At 29.8% G+C, this 18,885-nt stretch overlaps 1 protein-coding gene across 1 annotated transcript in view; it reads right to left on the reverse strand.

The window, feature by feature from the left end:
• The window catches only part of LOC112598386 (putative polypeptide N-acetylgalactosaminyltransferase 9), a 73,600-nt gene extending 72,767 nt beyond the window's left edge, over positions 1–833 (reverse strand). Inside the window, exons 1-2 of the mRNA XM_025344820.1 lie at positions 686–833; positions 272–569 (exon numbers count right to left, since the gene is read on the reverse strand). Of these exons, the coding sequence (XP_025200605.1) occupies positions 272–569; positions 686–833 (446 nt within the window). The remainder of the gene's footprint in view (positions 1–271; positions 570–685) is intronic.
• Between the last annotated feature and the right edge of the window lie 18,052 nt (positions 834–18,885).

Genomic DNA, 18,885 nt, shown 5'->3' on the forward strand with positions numbered 1-18,885 from the left:
TAAAATTACTCGGAATAAAATTTCAATTTTTCGTATTCGTAAAAAAAAAAGGTATTCAATTGAAACGAAATACATATTAAGCGTCACATACACGGTCCCTAAGTTGTCATAAGAACCCAAGTATTCAAAAACAGAGTTTTCGAGCTTGTATAATATTATGGTAGAAAATTCCGAAAATCATAACCTGCTGCAGGACGAATAATAGGTATCAATAGATCGCAGTGCGACATTTATTAAAAATGTGTAGTTTAAGTACGACAAGACCACTCACCATTCGTCCCTCGGATCTGGCAACGATCTGTGCAGTGATATGAGATCACTGGCGTACTGATTGAACGCGTTATTCTTCCAGCCCTCGTCGACGAGCTTCCTGACGTCGGCCGTCAGGTTGGCGGCAACACGACCGGTTGCCCATTTCGCCGTACGATTTACGGCCCGTCGTCGGCCTCCCTGTTGGGCTGCGGTAGGACCCCCTCGCCGTTCTGGAGCCCCGCGGCGCCACCCTGGGATCGCCTCGACGACGTCCGGGCGCCGGGCTGCTGCTGGACGACCACCGGGGCGGCCGGTTGCTGTTCAACGCCGCCCTCCAGCGGGAACTCGTCATCCAGCAGCTGGTTGTCGGCGTCCATGTCGTCGGGGAGCCGCCGCTGCGCCGCGGCCACCGGTTGCTGTTGCTGATAGACGCCGGCCGCGGACGGGTCGTTGGACGCGGGCGTGATGCGCCTGTCTTCCATGAAGAGCAGCACGGTGACCGTCAGCCAGACGGTGCATCCGAGCACCAGGCCTTTGAGCAGTGCCGACTTGCGGCGGTAAAGGTACGACGCGATTTTCATCGTCGGTGATCGTGGTGACTTTTGCGACCGGTATTGGTGGTGCGGCTATAGTTCCGGTGCCTCGGCACTGTCGTTGTTTTTGTGGCAGTGGTGGTGGTGATAGTGGAGGCAGTCACGGGTCGGACGCTGACGGTGGTGCGGGCGTCGGGCGCGTTAACGTTGTAGTGACGGCGTTACGCGATACTAGCTATCAGTAACGACGTTGGAGGACGGACGATGACGGCAGTGGCGGTTGCGGCCGAGACGTACGCGGAAAGGTCGTAAGCGACTCCAACCGTGGTTGTTCCCTCATGACTGGCCTGCAAAAAACAAAAACTGTCATAAGTATTTACACTCCTGTGAATCGTTATTTGACGATGACTCACAATGAAACGTCATTATTAATTATTTATCGCTATGAGAAATTGAATAATAATTATTATTATAACATATTATATTATGTATACACAATAGTCTGTGGGAAGCAACAGTTATTGTCCGCAATATCTCATTGGATTAATCATTTGACCAGAGAACAGTAAACAATAAATGGTAAACAAAGATGAAGTTTGAACAAAGATTATCTCGATAAAAGTCTACTCAAAATAATATTATTCGTTAGTATTTGGTGATTTTAATTTTATTTTAATAAAACTAACTTTACGAATTTTAGCATTTTACTTTTTTTAATATAGGTTAATAATGGTTATCATATCATGTTGATTAAAAACACATTTTAATCGATCTGAGATTTTAAACGGTAAAATGCGCATAAGACACATAATATTAACATTAAAAATATATTAGTTATTATATAAATATTTTTTTTTTGGAACACGTGTATACTATAATTATTAAAAAATCAATACAATGTCATGTTATCATGTTGTAAGATTTTTGATTTTAGAACTTCGATGTGACCTAATCAATAAATAAAAGTATATAATAATAATTTTATAAAAAACAGGAAGTAAGTTATTTTCTTTAATATTTCTATTATCGAACCGACGAAAGTGAATTCAGAGTTTTGGTTTACTAGTGGATTTTTGAAAGAGAAAAATTATGTGTACCGTAAGATACGGTACCGAGTTTTAAACTTTTTTTTTTCTATAGTCAAAACTAATTTCAAATCATTCGTATGTTCTCAGAGGTACTGCGCGGGTTCAAAGACTGATAGACGTATTTGCAGGGCGGAAGGATCGTTGAGATTTCATTAAAGGTTAATTCAACGGCGTACACATTTTTGGCCGAGGGACTCGCTACTAATGAGGTTCGAGACGTGATGGAACTTCGTCCCTTAAGGTTTTTTTCCTTTTCCCGTGCAGTGTTTCATAACGCTTTCTGGGATTTCAATGACGTGGAGATATTTCGGCAGGACTATAAGATGTCCTATTGCTTTCATTGAACGGTTTATATATACTCGTCGAACGTAACACGATTTTTCCGGGCGTCTGCTGTAAGGCGTTTTTCTCCATTCATCAATTCGTAATGATTTCGCAATCGTTTACGTATTCAACCGGCGACGTTAGAACGTTGGACGTATATATAATATAATAAATGTGTAGTACTCGTCTCGTATCGACACATATAATATTATTACAGCAATAATATCAAGTATATTTTATTTTTTATATTTTTTTTAAATAAGATGTTCCTAGCCTTGGCTATCTACATCTATTGATGATTACAATGGTACAATTTTTAACAATTTTAACATGATAATTATTTAGAATAATAAAAATAGAATAGTTAGTAAGATATAAATTACTAACTAATATATACTATATGTACAATATTGAATATAATAATATAATAATAACATTGGTAGTAGTTACGCTGAGTCGTAGCTGACTATAATTAAGTAACAGTGACTGATACAATAATAATTAATAATAAAAGTATAATATAACATAATATAGAACTTACTGCTCAGATTGAGATGAAACAGTTATAAATTATTATTTTTTATGATTTACTGTATATACACGCCAACTGAGCGAATATCGTCACAATAATGATGTTATATAAAAGCACGAATGTGTCACCGTCCTAAATGATTTATATGAAGCCACAATATAGAGTCTCACGCGTGCGATCGTCATAAGTGAAAACTGTGTTTGACCTGGTGTTATTTTGTTGTTATTGTTATTATTAATATAACTGTTTTTCCGCAGCAAACGCGCACTTGAGACGTCGGGGATAGACTAATTATAATATATATATAATACCAAAATCAATTTTTTTGCTGCAAATCTTCAATCTAGTGATGAAAAACGTAACACGCGGCATCCGTAATTTTTGAATCGATAAACCAAACTATTAGCAGATTTACCTTCTGCGGAATAACTCACTATAATTTTGGCACAAAATAATACGCACAGCTAAGTCGCGTAATCCTGATGTTACCTATACCAAACAGCTAAATGTTGGATTACATTACTATTTCATTTTAGAAGGTCCGAAAAAAATAAATACAATGAAAGTTACATGACTTAAAAGCTTTGAACACTTATTCGACTTCAGACAAACTTTTATCGAATTAAACAAAACAAGAAAAAAAAAACAATATATTGGACAAAGTTTGAACCACGGTGGTTGTTATATTATTATTAGCTATCATGTAGGTAGTAAATAACAAGATTAAAAACTAAAAATATTAATTTAAAAATTAATGAATTTAATTGGTACCTACATAATGTATAATAATTTAAATAGGTATATAATACAAGTTAATTTTTAACGTTGTGCGTGTAATATCATAATTTTTATTTTAGACAAAATAATTAAATCTTATGAAGACCAAAAAAACTTTTATCCTTTTACTGTTAACTAACGACCTTACTTTTATATTTTTTTATAAGAATTCGTGTTGTATACTATTATTTTGATGTATTAAATGTCTAATAAAAAATATTTTTCAAAATAATGGCTATAAAAAATGGTAATGGAAACAAAAGACTAATTAAATTTTCTTAGCTTACGAAAATTAATATTTTCAATAATATGGGTAATTTTTCAATTTTTGTCCCTAATAATTATAACGTATACCTAATATATGTTTTCTTTTATCTCCCATTGTATTATTTATTAGTAATTATTTTAATTATAGAAATATAAAACCAAGATTTACCTTATTTCACTGATGATTGACGAAAACTGATCAATAGACAATAATAATCGTCCGTCAACCTGATGAACATCATTGAACATTTTATATAATATATACCTACATTAATTTAGATAATTTTTATATCATAACCAATTACGATTTCTACATGAAAAAACCTTCCACATATGAAATCAGAGTATACTATAACGTACATAATAAAATTACCACACCAGAAACAGTACAAACTACAAATGGATTTTAATCAAACGTTTTAGCACACACAAAATCATCACATTATCACAATTACCAATAAAATCAATTATTAAATTGATTTATAAATATTATATTTTGTGATACTCTTATGAAATAGAAAAAAAAATACGGCCAATGTGGGGGGGGGGGGTTAAACCCCATGAATCCCTTCCCCCGTGAGTACACCACTGTATACAAATTATATAAGTGTTCCGATATAATGAGCGTTATGTAGATTCATATTATAATAGTATAACCATAATATGCTATATTATGCATTATTATAAAGCATGACCGATATTATAGATATCCGATGTTTTTAAATAGGTAATTATATTGAATAGGGTGATTTTTTTTTAACATAACTGATTTTTTATTTCAATAGCTATTAAAGTTTTTGAAAAAAAATTCATTCATCAATTATTAAAAATAACATTTTTTAAAAAGGATTATTTTTACTACTTCTTATCATTATTATTTAAATAATTCTTAAATTTTTGGAATAATATTATTTTTGTAGTATAATTTTGATTTACAGAAATCGTTTTATAATTATTTTAAAGTTTAAATGAGCAGAGTGAAGCGACATAATTTTCGTATTTTTAATGAATTCGAATTATGTTAAATATAGTTTTCAAAAATGTTAAATAGTTCAAAATATTGAGTTTTTACATTGAAACCAATCATTCTATTTAAGTTCTGCACAAATTTTTCAAATTGTTTCATCACATATTAAATTGCCACTGTGACAATGTACATATGTTGGAAACATTTACTCATCGTACACATCTAAATCGTCAGCGGTAATTGCAGGTAGGCTGCTGCTCCCCACTTTATTACATGTCTTAAACGTTTTGCGAATCACAAACCTATGAAAAGGTTACGTGGTTCATAAATGACCATAAATTACTACATAACAAATATATTATAGATGACCATAACGATTAAAACAGATAATAACGGTTCGTCAAAAACGTGATCGGTTTTGACATTGACGTGGTAAGTAAGTATAGTAGGTACTACATGTTTAAAAAAAAAAAATTAAAATTAAAAACAAAAAAAGTAATTAATTTTATCAAAATTACATGCGTTTATAATTTATAATAGTAGGTACCAACATTTTAAATTTAAATCATATTTTAGACTTAAAAATGATTGCTCAATATATTTATATACCTATTATACTTTATAATATGTGCATGTAAATGTATCTTAATTTATTTTTATCGCGCTGAACGCGAAGAGTTAACTTCCAAAATAAGTTAATTAAACACGATTTCGATGTAATAGAATTATGATTATTGTATAAAATACGCCTGTATGCACACGCTTAAGGATCAGTATGCGTCTTCAAAAGTCGAATGTCTGGTCGTCACAGTTATACGAAGGAGAATGTTATCCTTTTCTATTTTCCTGCAATACACACGTATCACACAAATATACACGTATAAATATAATACACGTATTAAATACATTAAACAGTTTATAGTTTTTGATCATTGTTTTATATGTATTATGCTCGTGTGTATTATATTATGAGCGACCGTGAAACGGAAAGACAGCGTTTCGAGATTTGCGTAGGTAGTCGGCGTGTTTGTTACGATAGTATTATTGTATATTATATAAGAATTATTGCTATCGCTCATATACATAGGTACTATATACACACACCGAAAACAGGCGCTTTTGTTCTCGCCCGCGAAGCGTTCCCCGTGATACATACAATTCGAATGGCAATTCAGCAACGGCGGGTGTGAGTCGGCGTAACGGAAACGACAGTGTGTATATGTACACATCGAGCCGGAAGTCAGACATTTTATTCCGGCGGTGTTGCAGGTGCCAGTGCTCCGATCACCCTGCAGCACACAAAAGTCATGGCCTAGTGGCTGATAATTCACGACTTTGCTACGAGGATATAAAGTTTGCCGACCATGACAACCCCTCGCTAACAACCCTACCTCCGAAAAACATACACACCTTCAGTTGTGGGCTTTGTCTCTCCCGGATTTCTGCGGACGGCAATTGCAGAGAGGCGTTCGTGTTTTAGTCAATTGTCGAGGTCGAGTGAGAGTCTGATCTTACATAAATATAATATTATGATAATGTATGAGAACTTTTAAAAGTCATTGTTGCAAGAAAATTTTAAATCACGTCTTTGACTGGAACTTTTTGTCCGGGAAATTATTAGTTTGAAAAACCAAAAGTCAATTCGAAGATCGTTAAAAATATTATCAGTCGAAAACTATGCATGACGAATATTAAACACAAAAAAAATTAAAGATTAAACTATTAAAGGTTGTTATACGATTTATTTATAACAAATATTATATATAGTTATTACAAAATCTAATAACTTCAACAGACGAGTACAGGTCAGCGACTTGAGCAAAAATGGATTAATTTAGTATTATATACGAGTATATAATGAGTATATGTGTAGCTGCGGTCGGTAAACGTATTATACGACTAAGTACCCTGAGGCGAACATCAGCGCTGTAATACGACTGTCATGATAAAAAATAATAATAATATTATTGCTGCAGTCGGATAACTATAAATCTATTATTCGCATATAGTTATATTGTAGAATGTATATTGTATATATTATATATTATAATAACAACGTATTTACTCGCAATAATATTTGTGACGGTTTGATTTTTCGGTTGTATCTGTCTCACGTTAATATCTCTCTGTTTCTATTTATATATTATAATTTATTACAAACTGAAAAGACGAAATGCAAACATGTTATGCCCACCTATAATGTTACAATAACTATATAATAACAATAATAATAATATCAGGAGGCGTATCTACTATATTAAAAGTTAAAACTCATGCACAATTTTTTTTTTTTTTTTTTGTTATTATATTATAACATACCATACCACAAACTTTAAAATATTTATTTTCATTAAAACATTTTATAAATAAATTATTACAATTCGATTTTTAATTTTTTTTTAAACTTAATAAGTATTAATTAAGTTTGTGTGTTATAATTTTCAATTTAAAAAATACGATATTTAAATATGTAAGTACTTGGTATATTTTTGTACTATATATACTTTAAATATACACTAATACTAATAATAGGTATAATAATGTTAAAAATAACGATATTTTGTTAGAAACATTTTGAAATAAAATATAACTACAAGCGAAGTCTTAAATATATTATGCAACGGATCTTTGCTTCGTACCAATGATGTAGCTTATTTAAAATTATTATTTTTTTTTGTAGCTTTTTAACAAAATCTTACAGATAATATCCTTCAAAACAGTACTAAATAGTATTATAGTAACATTTCTCTTGAATTTAAATAAATTAATCACACTATTCTACAATGTTACTTGTAACATACAGAATGATCAATACTGAACAACTATTTATTTTTTCAAAATATTTGATTTGACAAACTAAATTCAAAAGAACTCTTAGTCAACTACTAAGTTGGTAGTTTATAGTATAATGGAAAAAAAGTATTGTTAGTTTGTTTTACTATCACATGTTCTGTACATTCTGTAGATAAGTTGTTATATTTTTAAATTATATAAATTGAATTAAAAGTCTATAACTATTGAAGTTGCTATACATTTTACTTGTAATATTTTTAAATACCATCTAGATGCCGATGCTATAATATTTGGGCCACGAGTAATGTAAGAAATGTATTATCTTTTGCCGATTTTAACGTGATCGTTTAAATCACATTTAATCACCTAACCTAACCAGTATAATAGTGAATTATATTATAAATTATATATATATTACAGTTATTCAGATATACACATCGGCGGTTAATCGATGACAATTGTACAACATACGCTCGCTCTGTCCCGGTACAATGGCTTACTGTGACAGGGCAATGTTTATCCGGAATTGGGATTGCACGCTACTGCGGTCGATAGTGTTAATTAGACCGGGAGTAAACGCTAAGCCGATACTTGGCACGCTGATTCGCCATGTATGCGGCGATACAGAAGTTCGTTTTATATCTTAATCTTATATATACGCAAACACAAAAGTTCAATCAGAATTTGTGTGCACCTCTGCAACACGGTTTGATTGTTACTAGACAATTAATATTGTCATCATTCACAAGATCCAATAATATATTGCATAATTTTGACATGAATGATACGTTTGACCCAAATGATCGAGTGAAAGATGATTATCATTAATAATATACAATAAAAATTTTAAATTCCTAATATCTTGCATACAAGCAACTGTAAAAATTGCTCGTTAAAATAATGCAGAAACACGTCGATCGATAAATTACTAGTGTTTGAAATTTCAATCGAAAACTACATTTTTATTATGTATAAGAACATGGTAAAATTCATCGTTTTTACGACAATTTTATTTTCGAACTCAATTTTACGACATCGTTTATAATATGAAATTATTCGTTGCTCGTATCATATATATGTAGATGTATTAAGCTTTTACAACGAAGACTGCATATCTCATCTTGCAGTATATCATTTAGTGTGTGTGTGTGTGTGTGTGTGTAAATATATGTATATATGCTTTGTATAGTTGTTATATTAATGTAATAGGAAGTTTAGAAAATACCGGTAATAAGTTCTTACGCATAACTATAGTATTTCAATGATCTTATGTACCTATACTTTAAAATACATTTTAAAACCGGACATTTTATTTTACCAGATGACGCCATACAGTTCGCCTAATCGAACATATCAAGACAGGTGTGTTTAAATCATAAAATAATTAAAAAATGTACTTGGGATAGCGAACAATATTATTGAAAATTTATATTATAAGTTTAGAATGTGCATTGTTGGCGTTGCAGTTACATGAAAAACAAATCAACTTTGCGCATATAATATAAGACCCGTAGATGTATATTCAACCAAAACCCGGTCTGCAATATACAGTATACACGAGAAACAATATAAAAACCACAGCAGCTGAGACTTAGCTTAAGACATTAGCAAAATCGGTAGCGAAATATGTCGAGACACACACTATACAATACATATTATTATATATAAAAACAAAATTACAACGTCATTGTTTATACGCACGAAAGATGGCGCAGTGCGTTTCTAATTAACTGCGCTGTACAAACACGCGGTTGGCCGGAAATCGAGAAACCGTCGGAAATGAGAATTTCTGCTAGGTCTGCAGCGAAAAAAAACATAATGAATCACTCACCCTTGAACTTGACTACCGGGAAGTAGAATAAAATTGAAACCCACCGAAACATAAATCATATTTTCACGTTGCTATTTACCGACGTTCGCACCAACCAAGTTGATGTCCCGGAGTGCTAGTGTGCAACGGTCCTGGTAAATTCGCAAACACATAATTCATTGTCCGTTATTGTTTGTTATTTTCTTAATCTATTTTTTTCGGTCGTCATTCAAAAGAATTACACACCAAAGATAAATCATACATTATTATTCGAGATAACATTATATAAAATGATATAGTTTAAAGAAAACTCAATACATCACCTCATCTACCTCGGGAATAATGTAACATACACGCATGAAGCCGTACAGTATACATATATTTTAGCATGTTACATTATAAGCGATTAAAATAAACTATCGTTTAAATGTAAAACAATGTTCTAGTATTTGAATTTCAAACATGTTTGCTCAATGTATAAAAATAAATACTTGCAGATACATATCCGTACATTGCATATTAACGTAAAATACTGCTCAGATATCGCAATTCACGATGTGTCTTAGCTATTATACTATATATTTAATACGTAATATAATTTTAATTGTAAATCATTACATTTACATAATATCATCTTACAATACTATAAATTTGTATATTTTAAAAGATATTTTTTTCCATCGAAGTTATCTTAAAACCAATCAAGAAATTTTTGCATGGTAATACAGTGAATGTTCATATATTTTAAATAAGTAAGTATATATATATACATACATATAGTAACGTATATGAATAAAAAGTATTTAATGATTATAAAATAAATGAGTTGTAAACACTAAAAAAAAATCATGATTAAATTAGATACGAAAACCAGAATGCAAAAACATTTAATGTAAATTTAAAATTGTGGTAATTAGTTTGCATGAATAAGAACTACACTACACGAATTAAAAATCTAATTATTATAAACTTTATGAATACTTGATAACAATATTATATTTACTAACCCCCAAAAAACTATAAAAGATTTAGAACGTGCTATATTTTAATCAAAGTAAATTGGATTCAGTAATTGTATTCAGTTATTGTCAGTTTTGTATGACGTATTGACAAAAAATATACATACAATATATTTATAAAAGAGAATTTCGTTGGATAAATTATTTCGAAGTTTGCACTTAATCTCCATTTACGTTATTATATCAACAAAAGGTGGCATACTCTATAATACGTTGTTGGTAAACAAGAAACACGGCCACACAAGGGTTAGAAAGAAGAAAATAAAGTTAAAATCTGTGGTAGGTATATTAAATAGTAATAATATATGAGCGGGGAGAAGGATAAATTAATATTAAAAAAAACAATAATAATAATAATAATAATCGCATGTGGTACCTACGTAAGTGAATTGCATATACAGTAGAGCATGTCTCGGTGTAACGTATACCGCACGTCAATAGTATTTATAACGTAATAAATAATAATATACTATTAGACCTCAGATTTCATATCATCAATTGATACCTGCCGCTGTCTTTTGTTTATTATTTCTTACGTATAATTATTAATACGTATTTTTAGTATTTTATTCTAATAACCATACGCTGCACGCCGAGTTACGTCAAAAATATAGATGCATCTCTCCTATCTACCGGCCGATTGTCATTATGGACCGAATATGTTAACACGAATTCCCAGTGCTGACCGCCGCGGGGGTGTAGTACACATATGAGTCGCGCTCAACCCCCTCACTCATCAATCACTCGCCTCGGTACAGGTTATGCGTATGTCTACCTCGAACAACATATTCCACAACCCCATCACATCATCACTGAAAAACACATACACGTACGCACGCAAGAATGCATGTATATATACACACACACACACTCGCTGTGCACATGGACACATCGGTGGTATAAGTATAGACCAAAAATAAATCATCGTTACGCGCACACAAATCCATAAACGGTTATAAATCATTTTCTATAAGTGTTACTCGACTAGAACAAATAGCGGTTACCGATATATATATATATACATACCTGCACGTATAATATATTATGGTGTACGCCACTGTACTGGTTACTACATGGAGTTATTGGGTACAATAATACTACACACTTCGGCCGGGATTGTTTAGACATGAAACTGCGATTGTCGACGGTGAGTCCCGCGGCCGACAATCATAATCCGATTTTCAGTACGCAGGCGGGCTGTAATTGATGTGACGAAATACTGATCGGTCGACCGACGAGGGTGTACACAATAAAAATAAAAACAATTCTTCGAGACCATAAGACGGATGGCTGCGTATTTTTCTACGCGATATAGTAATAGTAATTTCTAACGAACACACTACTGCAGCTGCAGGAAAATTCAACCAAAATGGTACGATAATGTATACGTTTAATATCACATGTCGAATCAAAATAAGAAGCAGCAAACGCATTTATAGTTTCTCATTTTCATAATGTTGATTAAGAAAGGTTTTTTGAATGATAGTACAGTTCATATTTTTAAGATTACAAACAACACTTGCATAAAATACCTTATACATTTATTAAAATGCATATAATATAATATGCGGTTTACAATATTAATACAATACATTATAGTATATATATATTTAAATTTTAAACTTAACGGATGGATCACATGCTAGTTATAAATGATGTATTCCCATATATTATATATATTTATAATTAAAAATTTCGATATTGAATACATATTACATTTCGACCTACTGCAAGTTTACCAATCTTAATATAGAGATTTACGTAACCAAAAGCCTCTCAGAACATATCCTATACTACATATTGTAAATTAATTTATTTAGGTAAGTGTACCAACGTTTTTATATTCAAAGACAAGTTGAAAATTGATCGATATCGGATGTTGTCGAAACAAAACTGTACTACTAGTGTACGTGAAGTATATAATTATCTATGAAAGTAACATATTTATAAGAATAATTATTGTTTTCTCTGAATTCGTATAATATAATAGGTACCAAAAACTTTTTGTGCGATTTAATTTTTAAGCTTTAAGCAAAAATTGTTTATCAAATATACGAATTTCCGCTAAACTTTTAAGATTATTATTCGATAAACTTTGAACAGTTAAGCAGCTAATGTTTTGTGTTCCAATATAATTAGTAAAGTTTTCTTTATAATACCATACGGTTGAGTGTTGAACATTCTTAGTGGCGAACATTCTAGCAGGAAATTCAAATGCATCTATAATGTAAGACAAATGGTAGAGAACAATAAGGTGAATAGAAAACAAAATAATAGTCAAAAACACAGAGAAAGGCGTATTCAAGTTTTATTTAGCATTATGATAGCCTAAATTAACCATAATAATGGTATTTTTAAACTACTCAGTAGATAGTTGACATGAAATATTAAAAAAAAAAAGAAAAAAAACGTTAGGTTATTATATCATACAAATTATACAGGGTTATTAAAATAGTATAAGTGAATTCTTGTATCTTAGTTTTTAACGAACAATCTGAGTAAATCTGTACGTATAGGAATATATCATACCATGTATATTGGTTGTGTTAGATAGCTTGCATATTTGTTAAAACAATTAAATGTGTTACCTTTATACAATCAAACTCATCAAATAAATGACGAACATTTTGCTCCAATCGCAACTAGGAAAACTGCTATATTTTAAAAACCATTAAGCAAACGAATATTATAATAAAAATTATTTTAAATTGTCGATTAAAAAAAAAAAAAAAAAAAATATGTGAAATATATATTTACTAACACAAATCGTCAATAATGTATCCGAATTGAGATAAATTACAAATAAATTCAAGGATTTGAAACAGCGGACGGATTTTATATTTCCGTAGAAAAAAATTTAGAATATATAAAATTTATGAATGTTAGCATTTTTTGTTAATAATTAGTTTAAAATATTACACTAACCGTCATGATATTAAATTACTACGAGTTTGCAGGCACAACATTTTTCTACTCGAATTAAATATTTACATAATATGCGAATGACACAGTGGCGACTCGTACCTAGATGTGCAAAACCACATAAATTAATACCAATAAAAAAGTAAAAATGGAATTTCAATTTTTACACAATTTAAGTTTAATTATAATAATTGATTGTATAATATTGTACTAATTTAAACAAAAAAATTATGTTCGCTTATATACCCAAAAATTTAACACTAACAATTTATTGAAGTTATATAATAAATAAACATCATTTGGTGTGCAGCTCAGTCAGAACACCGTTTGTCTGTGTAAATTTGTTAGGCCATTGAGTGGGGGAAGGGATTGACGAAAATTAACCGTGGTGCGCAACGACTGCTGCACAAGTGCACACACGGTAACCATATCGTTCCATATCGATTATTATTTTATATAGAAAAGACTTGAATTCATGTATAAAAATGTTAAATTTCTTTTTTTTTTTGTTAATCAATACAATTTATAATAGGTTACAATTTACGTAAATTATTAAGTTTATAAATTATTTTTTAAAATTTTGTATAAATATTTGAATACATATTGTACTATAATATTTTAGATTTTAGATAAAGACTTAATTTTTTTTTTTTTTTTTAATTAACTTTTGCAAGAATTGCACACCACCGACTTTAAACATCACGAACCACCACTGGAATGACAAATAATAATAATAATAATAATAATAAGACTTGAAAAAGATAACATTTTTAATTACGATCTTCGTTATCATACTATGCACTACGACGTACCTGTAATATAACCGATGGCACGTTATTTAAAATTTTCATTTTGTATCATATGATGTATAAGAATGATGTGCATTGCACTTTGGGTGTAATTAAAATAGGTAATATATTAGGTACACATTGTCAGTGGCACGTGTATTGGTTATACATTTTTTCTCATAAACACACACGATAAATTGGACTCTGTCCGCCCGTTGTCATTTGATAGTTACCGAAAAGAATATTATTCTACTTCCGGTGTTTGTGCACGATGATAATAATACTAAAAATACAAAATACACGCACAAACACACACACACACACACACATATATATATATATATACATAAAAAATAATGTATAAGAAAAACGCATTCTTTCTTGTGCAATGATTCGTGTATATTTATATGATAAATATATTATATTATATATGCATATATATAATATAACGTATATAATAGTGTTATGAAAAACAAGGGTCTCTCCGTTTTATATACGGTATACAGTTGCGATAGGCACCTATCATAAAAAATAAAAACAAAAGAAGAAAAAAACCATCCAACCTTTAACCGTATGTACATATATATAAATGTATACCCGACGTATTAAACGCGTTCGTATATATATTATATTATATACACCGAGGAAAGGCGAGAAAACGAGCATTAAATTTTCTCTCGCCCAACCGGTAAACAATTATTATTAATGCAAAAACCTTTAATTCTCTCCGCGACGGTACTATTATTAAAAAACATAAACATAAACACACGCACATACACGTACACCTGAGTGAGTGCATACACAGAATACAGTAATTATATGACGAAGGGTGAAATTATTTCACGAAGATATTCTAATGCTATATGCCAACGCATAATAAAACAAGAGAACATAAAGATTTTTTTTATAATGATTCTTTTTTTAATAAGGCTCCGAAAAGGCATATATATATAAAGGACCTGTAATAGTGAATAAAAACCAATTAAACGTAAAAACCGTTAACGTTGTTTAAAGTGAACCAATGACAAAATTTGTCTTGGCACAGCCACTCAAAGTTGCTTTCTTTTTTAGTCGACTTCTTTAAAATAATGAAATTCAATAAAGGTTACAGATGACAATTATTACAAAATGTCAACGACGTTTTCAAACTCTAATGCGTTTTCTAAATTCTTTAAACACTTCCCTGTATATATATATATATATATATATATATTTATAGTACTCTTATTATACTGATTTAATTTTTCAAGACATTTTGTTAAAGCTTTTAAAAAATTTTCAGTGATATTTTTTAAGGTAATATTATTTTATCGCAGGTAAAATTTTAGATTTCAATCCGTACCAATAACAAAATATTAAATTTAAGATTTGAATCAAAAAGCTTAAGTTAAGTATTACCAAACGATGGTTATTTCATTTTTCGAAATTAAAATAAGTATTAAAAGATAAATATTTTTTTATTATTTTAAGCATTATTAATGAATACCCAATATTTCAATATTTAATGTCAATAGCTAAAAAATTACTATAGTAACTTAAAATGTATTAATTAGTCACATTTGTTATAAATAAAATTATTATATCACCTATATTAAAGAAAAAAAAAAAAAATCAAAAACTACGAATAAATGTGATACTCACTAAAAAATTATAGAAACTTTATGTAATTGTATTTAGTTCTTATTATTTTTCTTCAGGCTAACATTGCATGCATGCAATAAAAAGCGGGATATAACATAAAACTATAGTATTTTACCGTTGTAATTTTGAGGGACAAAATGTATTATATTATGCATGTATGTTTTTAATTACCCAACTATTATAAACACAAAACACAAATATATACGTATAGTATATTATAGTTTGAGGATAAAAAAAAATTCCTTGTCGTCTAGTTTTCATATTTGTACAAAATGTGTTATACGATGATATCACATAAATACGCGTGTCATTTCACTTTTTATTACTTAAAATTGCAGTGTTGCCGACACGCCATTGTTGCTCCTTCGTGACGACCGACGTGGACGAGTATAATGCGCAAAAAAATATTAAAATTATGCTCAACGCCGTCTTGGCAGTACTCAGCGACGCGTGAAAAACAACGCACAACGTGTTTCAATCCAACGCGTGTTAATAATATGCCTAAGACCTAACTATATTTTAAGTGCATGTGCGGTGAATAAATTCGTGATATATCTGAAAGATGAACCATAGAGATGATAACGCGTTTACTTGGGTACACAAAACATTCATTGTCGTCTTCAAAATGATATTATAATTATTTATTATAAAGGATTTCGCACACTGGCATCGTAACGAAAGAACAGAACTGAAATTTTCCAATCGACACCCCAATATGACTTTTATTCGAATAATTCGATTCGGAATAATTTAAAATTACATGAATAAAATTAAAACTTAGGCTTGACAAATTTACTAGAACATGTTTTAATTTTTAATTGGTTGTTATACCATATTGTATGTTTGTACGTCGTGTACTTCAAAGTATTATAACAGTTTGTTTTGTAACATTTGACATTGTTAATTTTAGAGTAAATTATAAATTATTAAATATTTTTATAATAATTCAATACAATAGAAATTATTTTCTCATAATGAGTGATAAACGGTATTACACAGTAACCAACATAAATTTCAATACTAGATAGAACCATATGGTTTGAAAATATCTATACATGTAGCGCTTTGGATGCAGACAAAATATTTTTCTACATTATTTCCATTCCATTCGATTTCGTTTCATTTCATTTCAAAGTGTTTTAATAAGCTCCTGTTTAAAATAGCAAACAAGTATTAAATATTAAGTTGAACGTTTTGTCGTTTGATCAGTTAAATTTTGTTCCGAATTATAAGTATTTGACAACCTTTAATTGCACTTCCGATGATACACAATGCTCATTTTTGTGGGTTTTGTTTTTAAACACGCAGTAACATAAATATTGGAAAGTCGAAAATTCAAAAACGCTTTATAAAAGTTTCGAGAAAGAACCATGCCGACTCATCAAGAACATTTTTCCGTACGCGATTTCACAATTATTAATAATACCAACCACCACCAATAATACCATCAACGCTTTAGTCTTATCAAATAGCGTTTACGACTTGTACGTGAAAAATCCCCTTTGTTCACGTCTGGCAACCCCTTTTCGTTATTTATATTTGGTGGATTTCGATTACCTTATACGTTTATTACAATATTACATTTAGTTAAGATTTTTATGACTTCGCTTAAATATTATATGTCTATATCACCTATACCTACCTAGTAACTACAAACCAAATTTTATAATATTCATGTTCACGACAATAAATATGAATTGATTGATCTCTTTACGGAAACGAAAACAAGAATTCGCGTTTCTGCATTGAAATGAGTATCTGTATTGATTAGGTTATAGATTTTAAAATTACGTGCCGATCGATCGGTCACGTGCGTTTTGTCCTTGAATGTATATATAGCAACATTCACTCGTGTTCGATAGTTATGGTATAACTTACACTACACAATATCATAATATACGTTATAATATGCATAATATATAATAGCTAATAGCTATACAGTATAGTAAATTATGATTTAGTAGCATTTAATTACAAATTTGCAACTCAGCAGCTTATTTTGACTATGTGAAAAAAAATAATTTACGAGTAAACGTAATTCAATATTATGTTAATTGTAAGCCTTACTAATATATCTGCCATAAATACGTGAATAAATTGCATGTTATTAATTCATAATATAATATTTTTAAGATACTACGAAATGCATATATACATAAGAAAAAGCATATTTTTTTTTTTAATAATTAGACAACTATAATATTATGCATGTATTTACTAACAATTATTAACATGAAGATAATTCAGTTTTTATACTATATTGTCGTAGTGATAAAATTTTACTGTCGTGTTGAATACGGCGTTTATATAACTAATTAATTCGATATTAGAATGATTAAATAATTATTATAGCTGATTACATTGCATATACTTTACCCTGTTTAAACAAAATACAAAAAATATAAACTCAAATGAATTAACATTATTAATAAAATACCTAAAGTAAAATAACAGTTTCATAAAGCGATAAAGTGTTTGAAGTTTGGTTTGCAGAGCAAGAAAAAAATAAAAGCACGATGAGAGATGGAATTACAAATTTAATTAGTAGGAAGAAGTAAAAGCCAATCGGTTAAAAATTAAATTACTATTTACTACAGAGTATCACTATGCGGTAGCTTTGAACTATTTGCTTAGCTTAAGCCCGTTACCTACATTACTATTTATATTTACATATAGATATATAGACTCCAAGGAAACAATCAAAATCGTCATCACCAAAATTTAAACATGGATAATATTGTTTATCGTAAATATAATATGAATCCAATATAATAAAATGTATAATTTTACTCTGTTAAGTTTCGTGTACTATGAGTAAAGTAGTAAAACCTACATATTTAAAAAAAAAAAACTTTTTTACAATTTGTTAATGATCTATTTATAGGTTGAAAATAATTATTTGATAACACATAATACTCAACTATTACTTATAAATAGTAATATACTTTTTAAATTATAATTATGTATTGTGAATTTATATATAATATACTATACTATAATGTCTATAACTAACACTATATAAATATTAAACTAAATCCATTATATTGCAATTATAAAAAATATTAAATTTATTTCTTAACTATTAAATTGTAAATTGTATTATACAATATATGACATTATTTTTTTCTAAAAAATCTATTATATTGTCATACCTAGAGTCTGTTTATGTTTT

This window comes from Melanaphis sacchari, unplaced genomic scaffold (assembly GCF_002803265.2).
Source record: "Melanaphis sacchari strain LSU unplaced genomic scaffold, SCAv2.0 Contig487_pilon_pilon, whole genome shotgun sequence".
Classification (NCBI taxonomy): domain Eukaryota; kingdom Metazoa; phylum Arthropoda; class Insecta; order Hemiptera; family Aphididae; genus Melanaphis; species Melanaphis sacchari.